Source organism: Panthera tigris, chromosome A1 (genome assembly GCF_018350195.1).
Source record: "Panthera tigris isolate Pti1 chromosome A1, P.tigris_Pti1_mat1.1, whole genome shotgun sequence".
Taxonomy (NCBI): domain Eukaryota; kingdom Metazoa; phylum Chordata; class Mammalia; order Carnivora; family Felidae; genus Panthera; species Panthera tigris.
Genome location: NC_056660.1, coordinates 144,450,332 through 144,467,089, shown reverse-complemented (window position 1 = coordinate 144,467,089; position 16,758 = coordinate 144,450,332). Strand labels below are relative to the sequence as shown.

At 35.4% G+C, this 16,758-nt stretch overlaps 1 protein-coding gene across 5 annotated transcripts in view; it reads left to right on the top strand.

Moving 5' to 3' along the window:
* SSBP2 (single stranded DNA binding protein 2) overlaps positions 1-16,758 on the top strand; it is a 309,669-nt gene that overhangs the window by 70,612 nt on the left and 222,299 nt on the right. For all 5 annotated transcript variants that reach the window (XM_007079791.3, XM_007079789.3, XM_007079792.3 and 2 more), the window contains exon 2: positions 14,331-14,403. In XM_007079791.3, the coding sequence (XP_007079853.1) occupies positions 14,331-14,403 (73 nt within the window). The remainder of the gene's footprint in view (positions 1-14,330; positions 14,404-16,758) is intronic.

Sequence of the window (16,758 nt, the reverse complement as noted above, 5' to 3'; positions counted from 1 at the left end):
TCTCAGCACAGTTGTTGATTTTTCTCTTTGTTCAACTTGTTGTTAAGATGGAGCATGTGACTCTTGATCTTGATCTTAGAACACCTCTAAGTTTCTTACTTGCCAGAACAGAAGCCAGACGTTTGATAGGCAACTTTTTATGCTTTTAGGGCACATTAAATTTATGAATAAATTCCCTGCCACTTTTACAGAAAGTGGAAAGTATTGAAATATTGGGGAAAAAGAGTAGACTTGAAAGGAAGAGTATTGTACTGAGACTGAACTAAACTTGAGAGACAGATGGAATGTCATACTTTTTATCCAACATTTTATTTTTTAATTTTTATTTTTATTTTAAAGTTTACTTATTTATCCCCAGAGAGACAGAGATGGTGTGAGTAGGGGAAGAGCAAAGACAGAGGGAGACAGAGAATCCCAAGCAGGCTCTGCACTGTCAGCACAGAGCCCAGCATATGGCTCAGATTCACGAAACTGTGAGATCATGACCTGAGCTGAAACCAAGAGTCAGACGCTCAACTGACTGACCCACCCAGGCTATCCTACATTTTGATTATTGGGTTATCATGAATAAATCTTGAAATCTTCCTGGGCCTTAATTTTCCTCTTTTGAGTCGTTAGGAGGATTAACCAGATGGACTTTTCCCCTTTTTCTTTCTTTCCCTTCTCTTTTTTTCTCTTCCTTTCACATCCCTCCCTCCCTGCCTTCTTTCCTCCCTTTCTTCCTTCTACTAATACCTACCAGGTGTCAGAGATATACTAGGAATGCAAAGATGATTAATATTTTTTTCCAGTCTCAAATTCTAAAAGAGAAACTAGATTCAATATTCTGTGCTAATTATTTATTTGCATAATTTCTATAACAAAGATACAGTGGTGTCACAGAGGGAAGGAAAATTAAGAGAGAAGATGGTGGTCAGGAAAGGTTTCACAGTTAGGAAATATTGAATTAAACTTTTCAAGGAGGAGGAGCCATTTTCTTAGTTTAATAGGAGGGGAGAATTCCACACAGTAGAATTGTACAAAGGCAAGTAGTTGTGAAGCAATACCACCCATTTGGAAACTCTTCCATTTGGTTTCTATATAGGTGTGCTAAGTGGGTTGACATAGATGAGATTGTAGAAGAGGGTATTAACAAATCTGAACAGGCCACTTTTGCCATATTCAGGTATCTGGCTAGCGCTTATTCCCTGAGAATGCACTCATGACCAGGGAAGCAACTTTAATAGTTCAAAACTTTGTAATGATCTTTTCATTTCACTATGGAGAAGAGTGAGGATGGGTGGAAAAGAAAACCAGTTACAGTAATGTGGGAAAGTGGCTGTGAGGGGATTGCTGAGGGAGACAGATATGAGTCACAGCCTATAGCATCTAGAATATTTAGTGACTGCATATCAGGCAAGAGTAAGGAACTGAGGAATGACCATCATGTTTTTGGTTTGGACACAATGTATATGTGTCATTGAAGAGGTGGAAGAGAGAGGAATATGGCATTTAAGTTGCCAGGGGGAGAATCAGGTGGGTTTTCCCAGTAAACAGTTGAATAAATCCATCTGGAGCTTTTCCCAAATTGTGAATTGGAGATATAAGTTGGGTAGTGTAAAGCATTGACTCTTTTCTATTGACTGGCCTAGTCAGTCTGAGGAAAACCTGTAGAATGAGAAGAGGACTATGAAGTAAAGTTAGGGAATGTCAGCAGTTGAAGGGTAGGTGGAGGAAGAAAAGCTTGTAGGAAAAAAGCAAATCAAGGATTTAAGATATGGAGGAGAATGAGTAGAAAGTGATTTGATGGTTTAGGTCTAAAGGAGGAGTTATCACCAGAATCACATACATTAAAGAAGTACACTAAGATAAAGATTGTGCAGTGACCACTTGTGACCCTGTGGTTTGGGTTGAGTTGTGAGGAAGTCAGTATGGTGGGAAGGCTAGACAGGAGGCCTGACTTGTCAGCACATTTACTCCTTAGGAATTGGTTAGGTTGTACATGATTGAAAACTCTAAATAATAATAAGATAAAATTTATTTCCTCTCAAAGAAAAGAAGTCTGAAGATTGAGAATTGAAGGCTGCAATGGCAGTTCCATGAAGTTGTCAAGGGATCTATGCCCCTTCTACCTCTTGACTGGTGTTTTAGTCAGCTCAGGCTGCTATGACAAAGTACCATAGACTGAGTAGCTTATGAAGAACAGAAGTTTATTTCATACAGTTTTGGAGGCTAGAAATCCAAGATCAGAGTGCCAGCATGGTCTGGTTCTGATGAGGACCCTCTTGATGCCTGTAGATTGCCAACTTCTCTGTGTCCTCACACAATGAAAAGAAAGTAGCTAGCTTTCTGGTCTCTTCTGTCAGAGCACTAATGCCATTTATGAAGACTCCACCCTCCTGTACTAACTCACCAAGGTCCTACCTCCACATACTATCACATTGGAATTAGGGTTTCAACACATGTATTTTGGGGGTGGGGTACACAAACATTTAGTGCATTGCATCTGGTATTCCTAAAGTAGTCTCCTTTCCATGATCCAAGATGGAGGCTAAGAACCCTTGTATCCTCCTTACCAGCTGCGAGCAGGATAAAGGAACTAGAAGAATGGACTTCCTTGTATAAGTCTTCCAACTTCAGTCCATATCTCTTTGGCCAATCTTCAGGCAAGTGAACATACCCAGCTTCAAGGGAAATAGGGGAGCAAAAACGTCCAACTAAAAATGTGGTTTCTTACTCTGATGAGAGAGCTTGAAGCAACTAATCTCTGCTATAGAAGAGGTTAAAATTATGTGTGTGTGTTTGGGGAAGGAGACTAGAAACTTCTGAAAGCTCTGTAAATTTGGTTAATTTGCTGTTTTGGCACTTTCATGGTATTTCTCTTGTACGCTCTGATAATCAGAAGGGAACTGTTTAAAGACAAGGAGAGATTATGCATTTGACAGTGTTTGTATCTGCAGACCATTCTGCTCTCAAACACATTTAGTTTTGCAGACATTTAGGGAAACCAATTATGGAAGGCAGACCTTTGCTAAAATATTTTACTTACAATTTATAAATTATATTTTGATATGCCAAGAAAACATTGCAGTGGCATAGTAATCTGATTTATCACCATGAACCTATTATAACACATTTTCTATTTAGCAGGCTTTGTAATTGTCAATATTAGTGTAATTTATCCCCTTCAACTGTTTTGGAATAAAAAATATGGTTTCTCATTATAGGGTGGATTAGGTTAAAAGGATTAAACTAATATAGGCTGTAACAATTCTCTAAGCTAACATCTGGGGGAATTTGGAAAGAGTAAATAGGTTTAGAAATTACATACTCTCTTAGAGTTGTCTGGTGATACACCTCTTTCTATTTATTGATTGGAACTCTGCTTGCTCTGATTTTACCCACTGAACCAACGCACATGGAGTCAGTTGAGTAATTTTTGATTGGTAGGGCTAGATTTTTCTCATAGGCATATCTTTTATCTTACATTTTTGGTTTGGAAACAGGAGTATTGGTCCACGCTGATCTGTAGGAACCACACAGTAGTATATTATGGAAAAACAGAGTTTATCTTCTTAATGTTTGCACGTAGGAGCTGGGTGGTGGGAGTGGTGGTTGTCCTGGAAGTTACCTTAGGTTCAACTTTGACAGGTGAGCTTGCCACTTTGTCCTTTACTTGGTCACAGAATGATATTTCCTGGATAATAAAATTTCTTTGAGGATGATGTTGAATCATATTATGCAGTATTTTTCCTAGATATAGTAGTCTAAGCTTTAAGAGTGACACATCTTAATCTCAACTCTTCTAAATGGTTCTGTTGTTCTGGAAGTTGTTCAGTTGCTCTGGGCCATATTTTAGTAACAATAGGATTATATAATCTTGTACTTGGGAAGTAATTTGAAAGGTCATCGAGTCCAAACTTCTGTTCAGTGAATAAACCCTCTTCAGTATCCCAATATTCTACCTGTTCCTTTACTTATTGGACACTTACATTTCCCATTCCCAAAATGGTTCTTTCCTAAACCATAACAGTTTTGGATAGCTCTAATGTTTACTTTGTTACATTGAGTTAGAATTTGCCTTCCTCTCACTTGAATCATTGGTTTTAGTTCCACCCTTTGTAGCCATGTGAAATTAGACCAATCTCTCTAATAGTTAATAACATATTAAGTTAAGTATTTGGGCCTTTTCTTTTTGCAGGCTAGGCATCACTGACACTTTCAGTCATTGTTTATTATTGTCTTTCTTTTTTTTCTTCTTCATCTGTCTAGGAATATTACCTCTCCTGTCTAGTTCTATACTTTATTAAAACCTTTAGAGATAAAATTAGCTCTTTTGGCAGGGCAGTTAAATATGCTATTAATTCATAAACTTACAGTCAACTAAAATCTGTCTTTTTACATGAGCTATTATTAAGTTATATTTGTCAATCCTGTACAAGTTTTTTGATTCAAGCACAGGATTTTACATTTATTTTTGTTGAACTAATCTTAAAAAAAATTTTTTTTATAATGTTTATTTTTGAGAGAGAGAGAGAGACAGAGTGCGAGCAGGGGAGGAGCAGAGAGAGAGGGAGACATGGAATCCGAAGCAGGCTCCAGGCTCTGAACTGTCAGTATAGAGCCCACATTGGGGCTCGAACTCAAGAACTATGAGATTATTACCTGAGCTGAAGTTGGATTCTCAACTGACTGAGCCATCCAGGTGCTCCTTGTTAAACTAATCTTAATCAGATTTAGTGCAGTGTTTCATAGTGTCTCTTCTTTAGGGATGTGAATTCAGGAATCTAAATATTTTAGTTATCTCCTAAATTTTATTTTCAAATTTGCTAATTATGCTATGATTGCTTATCTAAAATTAAGGAGTTAGTTTGCTTATTTCTATCTGGACTTAAGGAAGTCAGGATTTCTTAGCTCACTCTCTTTTCTTTGATTTAGGCACTCATGAATGCTAAATGCTTTCTTAGTGCAATTGATTAGAAATTGGCTATCTGGAGATGAATTTAATAGAGCTTCATGTTGTGTTTTATCTTGTTTTTCTTCCCTCCTGCCTGCTTTTCTTTTTTGGCTTCTTATGTAGAGATACTTTTAAATATTTGTCTTAGATACAAATATAGCTGAAGCATAAAAATAACATTATCTAAATTTGAAAAATATAGATTCTACTTTCTGATATTAAAAAAATAAAAAGTGGGTTTTTGCTCATGTTTTTGAATAGAAAGTAAATTTCTGTATTCTAAAGCTTTTCATGATAACCTACATTTCATTTGGGAGATTCCATAGGTAAACATTCTTCTAGATAAACATTTTTTCAATTACAAATGTCATAATAAGGCTCATTTTAATATAAGCTGAAAAAATAATTAAAAGAGAATTATGTAAAAAAAATTCTTAATAAAATTACTATAAATGGCTAATAATAAATGACTTTCATATGTGAAAGCATTTTATAAGCTATAAAACACTATAAATATAAGTTGGTATTGTTACTATATTATATTCCATAATACTGGAGTAAAATCTTTCTGTTGTATATTGAAATGTAGAAATCTGTCTCAGTAATAGAGTATCTTACAAAACCATTTTATTACTTTCAGGTACATAGAGAATTTTATTTTGACTACCAGTGTTGAGTATAATACAGATAATTCTTTCATACTATTACCCTTTTCTTTAAAATCTCCTTTTCTTCCTGCTTATCCCATTTCCCTTAATACCTAGATTAAGTGCTATTTCCTCTGTCAGTTGAAGCCCTTTTGTCAAGAGTCTCTTATAATGGTCTCTTCCTATTCTGGTTTCTTTATGTTTTGTTGCTTGCATACCCATCATATGCTCCTTTATATTACCAATCTTATTTTTAATTATATGTTTCATCCCATTAACAAGTCTGAAAATTACCTGAGAGCAAAATTTGTATCTCTCTCCCTCTCTCTCTTTTTTTTTTTCTAACACCTAGAACAATAGTAGGAGCTTATTAACTGTTGATGGTGATTAGCATAAGTGTTCATTTGTAAAGTTTCTCAGGATGTTTGAAAATTGTTTTTGTTTCTAACATCAGATATTTAGAATTATTTTTGCTACTAGTTAAACTCTTTCTTGATGTAAAGATGCATTCTCTGACTCTATTGCTACAGATTCTACATTAATAGATCTTAATGATATTTCATTGCTTCTCAGTACTTTACACAAAATAGGTGCGTAAGAGTTGCCTAAGAAAGAGATTAATAAACAGTCTGAAAGACTAAATGCTGTAAGTGTCTAAATATTTCAAACCAATGCTAGGAAATAGATTAAGACCTGGGGGTGAGGGGGAAACATAAAGTTCTGATTATCTTACATGGATCTTTAAAAAACATTAACTCAAAAAAATTAAAATAATTACCGTGCATTTATATCCACTGAAAATCATAGGGAAAGAATTATCCTGTGTCTTTCCTGAGTTGGAGTTTTTCCTTTGAACGCCTGCCCACTTCCTTCTGTAGTGTTAAGAGTTCTGGGTCCTTATGTCTGTGGCTGTATTCTTCTGAAGCCTTTCTTTCCTGTTCTGCCTATAACTTAAGGAGTGCAGATCAGAGACATTGCTGGAATTTGTTATGAGAAAAACTCTTCCAGAATTATTCTAGGGAAAGTGGAAAATGGATCATAAGCACTAGCCTCACTTAAGGGTGCATATTAATGTGTATGCTTTAAATATGACAATAATGAGTAGGTCCAAGTAAAGACATTACCAAGTGTGTTATAGCTAGATGATCATAGGGTTTGGCTGAGGATAAAGTAGTTGGAATATGGGGAAACATTAAAAAAGAAGGTGCAAAAAGTAGTGGGGAATGTAAAGTGAATGGGAAAAGAAAACAGATATAAAGTAGAATAGGTCTCAATGCCAAAATGGCATGTGCAAATATAACAAAAGAGAATTAATAGGAAGAATTAAGAAAAATAAGAGTGGTAAACCCAGAAAAAAATTCTGAATAAGTTATTTTTGGTGCTTAGTAACCAGCAGGAAAACATTAGACATCTTTTAAATATTTTCTAGATATCTTAATTTCTTGGATATATAATTTACATTATTTAGAAGGAAGATTTTCTTTGTTATAATATATTGAAATAACATTATTAAGCTATTACTGTTAATCTTTACTTGAGGAAGTGTTACATGTAGATAATAAGCTTGGGGAAGGAGCTATGAGCTCATGACTAAGTTTTAAAATAATTTTTTCTTGATTATAGAAAATTTGCAAAATACCGAACAGTACAGGAGGAGTAAGGTACAGGAGAATGAAGTAAGAAACTGCATTATCCATCACATCCACCTTTTTGTTTTAAAGAGCAATTTTAGGTTCACAGCAAAATTGAATGAAGTACAAAGATTTCCCATATACTCCTTGCACCCACTGGCCAAGTCATTTACCAACCTTAAAGCTATCTTAATATCTCTGAGTTGATAACCAGTATCACTTTTTTTGTTTTTCGTACTTATCTTTACTTAAAGCTACTTTCTTTCTGGCCATATCAATCTTGCTAGACTTGTATACTGTTAAAACCTTGGTTTAGGTGGTTAAAATTACTCACCATTGTGAGGCTTCAGTCTCCTTTTACTCTAACACTAGTTTAGTCCTACCTCTGATGTGTGACCCATGGTTCTCTAATGAATGTTCTTGAGCAGTGTTCTTTCCTTGGCCTGGTAAAGTTTCACCTCACGCATGGGCAACAAGATGGTTGGAGCTTTTTCCTGTGTAGCTCCCTCCTGTCTAATACTCTGCCCATAAATTCCAGCTGCCTAAATCCCTCTCAGATTTGATCAGATAGTATATCCAGTTTTCTAGTTGTTTAAAGAAAGAGAACAAGTTCAGTTCTACTTACTCCTCCATGGCATAAGTTGAGGTCTGGTGTCTGTGTTAATTTTGATGTTAAAACATTGAAATAGAGTACGAGAAGATCTCCACGGTTAATCAGCAAGCATTAAGAAGCTACTAGTATTCTGGGTGAATGTAAAGGAAAATCTACTCTGTAAGGATAACACCAACAGACAGTAAAGAGTTAAATTGTATATATCAGGATTCCCTACGCAAGTGGGAGCCTGGGTATAAAGTATAAGATTTTCCAGCTGAATTGCAGTGGAATAAGTACTGTTATCAAGTACAGTCAGTACTGTATTTCCGGTGTTTATAGATTAGATAGAAAATTGGATGGAAAATTTTACTGTGAATTTTCAATGAGTAATTGTACTTCTACAAACTTGATTAATTATTTTTTTATTAATTCTCATTTTTACATCTTAGGCTTTTTAGTTCCCCCAAATTGATTGTAGTCACTTTAATCCTGAACTTGCCTGTCTATATAAGACAAGTGTGTTTTTTTTCTAAGTACACCATATCACTTAATTTCAAATCATATGCCCAAATATTACTTGCCTCATCAATGAGACATCAGCAGAGTTAAATATTTTTTGTACCCAGCTATTCATGTAATTGTTTAATCTTTCCTTCCTGTCCCTATCTTAACTGATTCATTTATCCCTGCCCTAGAACATTTAGTATCTTCAGTATCTGTATATATATCATGTATCTATTTCTTTATGACTGATATTGAGAATATTAAAAATAATAGGAATTTTAGTGTGCTAAAACAAAGACTGGGTGTTAGTCAAATGAAGTCTCATTGCATAGACAGTTTTGACACTCTAAATCAGTTTTTTAGCTTCGCTGTTAATGATGAAGAACTTTTAAAAGACAATGTTAGAAAGAGATTTCTAATTTTTCACACCTCCTTAGCACTAGGTTGTAAACTCTGTTGAAAATTTGATCAGGCTGATCTAGTGTCACTGCTAAACTACTTACAGTCTCATGAGCAGCCTTTCAGTAGCTGTCAAATGCTCCTTGCTACTTGTTAGGTAGCTGTGATCCAGCTAACTACTGGCATTTTATCACCTAGGAGTCACATTTGGACACTGATACATGTCTTTGGTCAATACTGGAATTATACAGTGGCTCAGGAATAAGAGAGATCTCTTTTGTAGATCCAACGTGACTGGAAAAGACAGAACTTAATTTGCTTTTGGTCTGCTTTCAGTTCTCTATATCTAAGTCTTATGCTTACTGACATTGGGATTTAAGGACAAAAGATGGGGACTAAATTTTGGATGCAGCATTTTGGATACCTATAATTCACTGGTGTTAAATGGCCATAGCTAGACCATTCTTTACAAAATACCCCTTTTGTAGTCCTCTGCCATCTTTTTGTTTTTTTATTTCCTAACCTTGACTTCTTTTCTTTTAAAAGGAAGTAAAGCAGAGAGAAGGAGGTTTTTGTCATTGGGGATTAATTTTATTAAAAAAAAAAAACAAATTTACCACCCATAACTAAATGGACTAACTTATTTCTGTAAAAAAGTCTTTTTCTTTTTTTTTTTTTTTTTTTTTTTTGCATATAGGGATTAAATCAGTGTGAAGGAATTGTTTTGGCAATGTTATGTTGTCAAACTGTAGTATTTTATTTGTTATTTATTTATTTTTAATGTTTATTTATTTTTTATTTATTTTTTTTTAACGTTTTTATTTATTTTTGAGACAGAGAGAGACAGAGCATGAAGGGGGGAGGGGCAGAGAGAGAAGGAGACACAGAATCGGAAGCAGGCTCCAGGCTCTGAGCCATCAGCCCAGAGCCCGACGTGGGGCTCGAACTCACGGACCGCGAGATCGTGACCTGAACTGAAGTCGGACGCTTAACCAACTGTGCCACCCAGGCGCCCCAATGTTTATTTATTTTTGAGAGACAGAGAGAGACAGAGTATGAGTGGGGAGGGACAGAGAGAGAGAGAGACACAGAATTTGAAGAGGCTCCAGGCTCTGAAAGCTGCCATTTAATATAAGAAAACATCCATCCATTCCAAACTTCAGTGATGAAAACTGTTCACATTTTCCCATCTTCTTACATTTAGCAAGGAAAAAAGAAAAAAAGATTCACATAAAGCCTTCATATTAATAGACTTCCATTTGTAATTTTAAAATTCATTCAGTTAGGCCCCGAAAAAAAAAAAGAAAAAAAATTCTTATGGTTCTTATGGTTTGCAGAAAGTATTATCAGAGGTTTAATATTTTTATGTAGCCAAATATCTTAGATTTTTGTGTAGTGTGAGTGGCACCAAGTTTAAACTTTTGTTGGAGACCTAAAACTACCATTATGATTCTTAATTAGAGGACCATGCTATAAGAAAAGTTGCCCTCAGGCCTTCTGAAGGACGTATGGGCGTGTTTGTTCCCACTCTAAGTAGGCCTTAGGTCTTAATGCTTTCTTTAGGTTTTCTCTCTCCATCTGTACTAATAAGACTTAATTTGTTACTTCTTATTGTTATTAATGTTTCTACCAGTAGCTGTAACTCACGTTTCCTTCTATTCTTTTTCTATACACAGTATGTATACATATATGTATGTATATGTGTGTATAAACTATTATTGGATGATTCTTAATTTTTTTATGTATTTGGATCACACTATAATCCACTAGGTTAAATAGCCACTCTAAATCATCAAAAATAATAAATTTTTCAAGGATTCCCAAAAAGGAAAATGAAGTTAATTTGAGAGTATACATGGTTTAAATATTTGCATATTCAATATTTACTTTTAGATTTTTACTGTTCAGTAGAAATTGAATCAAAATGTTGTCTTATGTTTGGTAATCTCATGCCACCAGGCAAGGGACCGTGCCATGATTTACCTGCATGGATGGGTAAGTGTTACTCTCCATTCTTGGAATCATCTGTGTTCAAATGTTATCTTTAATTGCAGGGCTTTCCCCCAGAACTTTCTGGAGTTTCTAGTGGCCCTGATGCCTCTACTATGAGAGCTAATTGGAAATACACAGTACCTGTATCTGAAGCTAGAGCAAATGATTCTGCTCTTGCTGTGGCTCCTAGTGGTTCCTCAGGGGTAGGCAGGGGGATAGAAAGAACTGGCAAATGTGGGAGAGATTGTGACATTAAGGTCCATTACATGACTTGGTAATATATTACTGGATGTGAGAGAATTATGTGAAATTTTAACAGTCATGGGAAAATATTCTTCCCATTTTACAAATGAGGAATTGAAGACTCACATTCTATTTCACTCAAGGTCAGCACGGGTACTATAAACAGATGGAGAAGATGAATTTAACTTTGGATGTGATCAATTTAAAGAGAAGTATCTTGTTAGGAACTTCAAACAGTAATTTAGAGCAGCAGGTTTGGAGTGTAGTAGAGAGGATAGGGCTAAAGAGATAGGTTTGGGAAGTCTTTTGCCCTGAGGTGATAGTTAAAATATTGGAGATTTGCTGGTGATGTATTATGGAGTGGTCATGGTAGCAGAACCACTCTTTCTGGAGCATAGATCTTGACTGCCTGGCAGCATTAATTTTGTTCAAGGGAGGTTATAGAACTTGGACATATGAGCTAACATTATGGATAGGTTTTTTTTCTGCCCTATCCCACTGTATCACTCTGTTGGTGGTGATGTGCTTGTACTGCACACATTCCAAAGGTAGGAGGACAAGCATACCACCTAGAAGATGCTTTGGAATTTTTAGTTATGTAGTTTGAGACACCTTTTCTCCATTGATTCTGTGACTCTTCCAATAGTTGGTTTTTTTGCTTGTTTGTTTGTTTTTGAAAGTGAGAGAGGAGAGGGGGAGTGGGAGGGGCAGAGAGAGAGAGACTGAGAGAGAGAGAGAGAGAGAGAGAGAAAGAGAGAGAATCCCAAGCAGGCTCCATGCTCAGTGCAGAACCACATGAAAAGAAGCTTGATCTCAAGACCTCAAGAAATCAAGGATCAGATGCTTAACCGACTGAGCTACCCAGGCTCTCCAGCCAATACATTTTTTATAATCACTGTCTTAGATCCATAGAGAAAGACTAGAGATTGTTGCTTTTAATTCCACTTTCTTGTAAAGAGATATCCATTTTATTACATAATTGAGAAAAACATAGTAGAAATATATTAGCCCCTTTAATATTACAAAGAAGAGATTATGAGGAAGTGATTTGCTTAATTTGAAATGAATGGTGTTCATTGCAAGGACGCAGCAACTCTTGTGCTGTTCTGGGGTCCATTCCCCTTCCTCCAAGGCCCACCTGCTGTCTCTGCTTCATGCTCTGCCTCTTGCTTCCTACTTTTCCAAGCTTGGTGGAACATCCTTATTGTTCAGCCTTTTCTTGTTTAGTGGGTAACACTGGTTTGGTGCCAGGCCCAAGATTTGACCAACTGTAAGAAATTGCTTTGGGGCCAGGTTTCTTCTCAGGCAGTAGGGTGACACTGTCACTAGCAAGCAATTTTGAGGCTTCATAGTCTCTCCAGGAAAAATTCACAATTCTTTTTTTGAGGTGAGATTTGCCACTGTGGTCAGAGAATCATGTGACAGGTTTGGGAGTAGTTAGTGGAAGGACAGGTTGTGTGGGATATGTGTATTTAAAGAACATGTAGTAAGAATCACTAGTAGGTGGGCGCGTGGGTGGCTCAGTCGGTTAAGCGTCCGACTTCGGCTCAGGTCACGATCTCGCGGTTTGTGGGTTCGAGCCCTGTGTCGGGCTCTGTGCTGACAGTTCAGAGCCTGAAGCCTGTTTCAGATTCTGTGTCTCCCTCTGTCTCTGCCCCTCCCCTATTCACGCTCCATCTATGTCTCTCAATAATAAATAAACATTAAAAAAAAAAAGAATCACTAGTAGGGATTGTTTGCAACTATAGGAATATTATTATTCCCATATTCATTATGTACTTTGGGGATGAGCCATGTTTCCACAGGAGATAAGGCAATCAAAAGGAAGATATCATGTTCCTCATGTGTGTTAGGGTAGAAAAAGTGTTGAGAAACACGATCTAAGAAGTGTCATTCAACTTGAAGAGTTTAGGAGATGTTTCTAATAACATACTTTTTATCTAAGTGTAATTTTAACAGATGTCTACTCTCTTGTGGTACTTGGTAACCACGGAGTAATTCTCATTTTGAGTGTTTGGCAATTCTGGAATGGGGAAAGAATTGAATGGACAGAGCAATTGAATTTCTACTAGCTTTCTCTTTTCATGACACGCATGATATTTTTCATGAAAATGAAGAAAATATTCATTTTTGCAAATGCTATCAATCTTTAACAATCAGAAATTCACTTGGCAAGAGAAATGGTGTAGCTCTACAGAATTGTGGTTATTATTACATTGTTTTGTTTACTGTAAACCTGGCTTAATATTGGTAAATATAGTGTAGCAGAAACTGAACTGTTGTGAGCTATCTGGGCATCAGTCCAAGATATCATTAAAAATACTGCCTCAGACTAATTTGAGTTTATGAATAATATTTTGTTAACAGCTCAACTGAAATTGAGCCACATGGTGTAGCTTAAAATTCTGAATCCACAAGATAATGAGAATAGTACAAGTGTATAGTGCATACTTAATATTCTATATTTAAATGATAAATTTATATGTAATTTTGTGTTAACCTGTAAACTATAAGCATCCAAATGCTTAATATGATTTGCTGTTTTTAAAGTTTGCTTAATGCTGTGGTTTGCTGATAATTTGAATTCTTACAAACTACTATACTATGTTATTGGTTTAATAATCATACCTAGGGGCGCCTGGGTGGCTCAGTCGGTTGGGCGGCTGACTTCGGCTCAGGTCATCATCTCGCGGTCCGTGAGTTCGAGCCCCGCGTCGAGCTATGTGCTGACAGCTCAGAGCCTGGAGCCTGTTTCAGATTCTGTGTCTCCCTCTCGCTGACCCTCCCCTGTTCATGCTCTGTCTCTCTCTGTCTCAAAAATAAATAAAATGTTAAAAAGAAAAAATCATACCTAAAGACTAAGGACAGGTTGCCTGAACAAATATTAAAATGGACTTTGAGTACCCATGTTAGCATAGAGATGTGCAAATAGCTGGAGTTTATGTTAATATTCACCAAGAAGATTGAAGGATATAAAGTTGTTGGAAAGGTCCAATTACTTAATTCATTTATTTTAATAATGGAAGATAATAATTATAACAATAGGTTATGGAGATTATTAATATTGAGTTATAAATTATCAATTATATTAGGCATGACAAAGGGAACGAGGTTATGATAAGTGACATGATCAAAGACAAAATCCCCTTTTAGATGTTTCTTGTCAAGAAAAGCTATATTTGCTTTTTTTCTTTGTGTGCTATTTTAATTAGTTTAAGTTCTTTCTGAACAGACGTGTATAAACTCCCATTAAATAGCAATGGGAAGAGTTGATTTTTTGTCACTGTTAGTGTGTAAGATATTTTTGTAATGAAAAGGTATGTGCATTAAAGAGTGAATTTTAAGTATACATCTTCTCAATACATATTTTATTTATTTTCCAGGTTAGCACTCTACGTATATGAATATCTGCTCCATGTAGGAGCTCAGAAATCGGCCCAAACATTTTTATCAGAGGTATGTTTTCTTTATTTTTTATATTTTATTTTAATATCTTATAGAAGTGGATGCAAATATTCTGTAACAATTATTTGGAAAAAACTGTCATTACCTACTATACAGAGAATGCTCAGTTATCAGTATGCCTCATACTCTTTGTAGATTATTTGTAAGCATTTTTAGTATTGCATTTTCATGCCAATAAGCTTCTACTCAACTTTTTAGCCATTTATCCCCCTGTAGAAATAGAAACTAATATTAGCCTTGGCAACAGTAATCAAGAAAGCAAATTTGCTTTAAAAAAAAAAAAGACAAATGTCACCATATCTCTAGTTTTAGCAGTGTCTTATTTTGGCATTATTCATAATTTTGGAAAATATGAGTTTTGTTTGTTTTTATTTTGTATGGATAATAGTGGATTTATGACTAAATTTAGTTAGAAAACATTTTGATAATCTTATTTCAGGTTTTTGTTTCTTTGTGTATTTTTCTCTTCACATTTTTCAGTTTAAATTTCAGCTTTCTTACAATGGTACTTTTTCTTCTTCAATTTATATAATGATGAGGATGAGGAGGATTTTACTGACTTCTGTTCCATGTCAGGCACATAATATGCCAAGGTACTTTACATATATTATCTTGAATTCTTTTAAGAAATTTGTTAGGCAGATGGTATTATTCCTGTTTACTGATAAGAACAGCAGGGCTCAGAGAATTTATATAACTGGCTCATAGTCATGTAGCTGAGTGAATTGCAGAATTGGAATTCAAACTTAGATCTTCATTTATTCCAAAGCTTCTGGTGTTCCCCCCATATTGGTTCTGTCCAGTTTGCTATTCATTAGCTTTATGTGGCTTTTTCAACGCTTGAAATACAACTAATCCAGTACACACTGGATTTTGAAGATTTAGTGTGAACAGAAGAATATAAAATATCAGTCATTTAAAGTTTTTGATCGCACATTGAAATGATAGTATTGTAGATATATTGGGTAAAATAAATTACTAAAATTAATTTTACCATTTTCTTCTTTTTTAATGTGGTCACTAGAGAATTTAAAGGTACATATGCAGCACTTATCTGTGGCCTATGTTTGTATTTTTATGGGACAAGTCCTAGTCAAAATAATATTTCTAGTGATCTCGTTAGTTTGACCTCCACCAGATCAGGGACACGACAGGCTATTCCTTGACCAAAGTGCCTTGCTAGAGTACAACCTTCTTGAGAATCACTTATTCCTAAAACAAATACACAAGTAAACACATATAACCTCCAATCTTTTATCTAATTAATCAGTATATGTGAACTATTAGGGCCTATTTGCAAATAAGGAATTTGAGAGGTATGTCCAGAACATATAAGAAGTCAATTATTTTAACGTAGAATGAATATATAGAGTGTAATAAAATTGGATTTTAAAGTTTATTCAAATCAAACAGAAGTTTAGTGTATTTATATCTTCTTAAATCGTTAATTAGAAGACTTTGTGTATGACCTTTCTTGCCACATTGACTGCTGGTTTTTTCAGAGGCAGTGACTGAGATTGTAAAAAGGATGCTCCTAATATTTGTATGCTTAATCACTGCCAACTTCCAGTATGTTTAAAAGAAACTAAAGACAGCCATGCAGATTTAAAATTATTATTTTAGGGGCTCCTGAGTGGCTCAGTAGGTTAAGTGTCCAACTTTGGCTCAGGTCATGATCTCAAGGTTTGTGAGTTCGAGCCCTGCCTCATGCTCTCTGCTATCAGCACAGAGCCTGCTTGGGATCCTCTCTCTTCCTCTCTTTTTCTCTCCCTCCCCCACTCACATGTGTGTGCTCTTTCCCTCAAAAATAAACATTAAAAAATTATTTATTAAAAAATAATTTTTAATATTTATTTTTGAGAGAGACAAAGAAAGAGTGAGAGAGGGGCAAAGAGAAAGGGAGACACAGAATCTGAAGCAGGCTCTAGGCTCTGGGCTGTCAACACAGAGCCTGACACCCAGGCAGCCCCCAGAAAAATTTTTTTAAATAAAATTTTAATTTTAATGCAGTTGAAAACATGATGAAACTTTAATGAAGAGATTTACTGATCTCTTTCCTTAGGTCAGGGAACATTTGGAATTGACTCATCTTGCTGAATCCTCAGGGGTTCCCACGACTATATTTTCTTACCAACTTTACAATATGTCAGATGCAGTGATTATTAAACTTCATCAAAAAAGAAAAATGTTGTTAATTTATTTAAGGAAGTTCAGTTGTTTTGACTCAAATGGATCATGTGGATTGAGCATAACTAGGTTGAGATAACTAGATAATGTACTGATACACCTTGAGCTCAATGGAAAATGGATATATAAATTTTCTAGGGCTATTTGGTAAAAATAAAA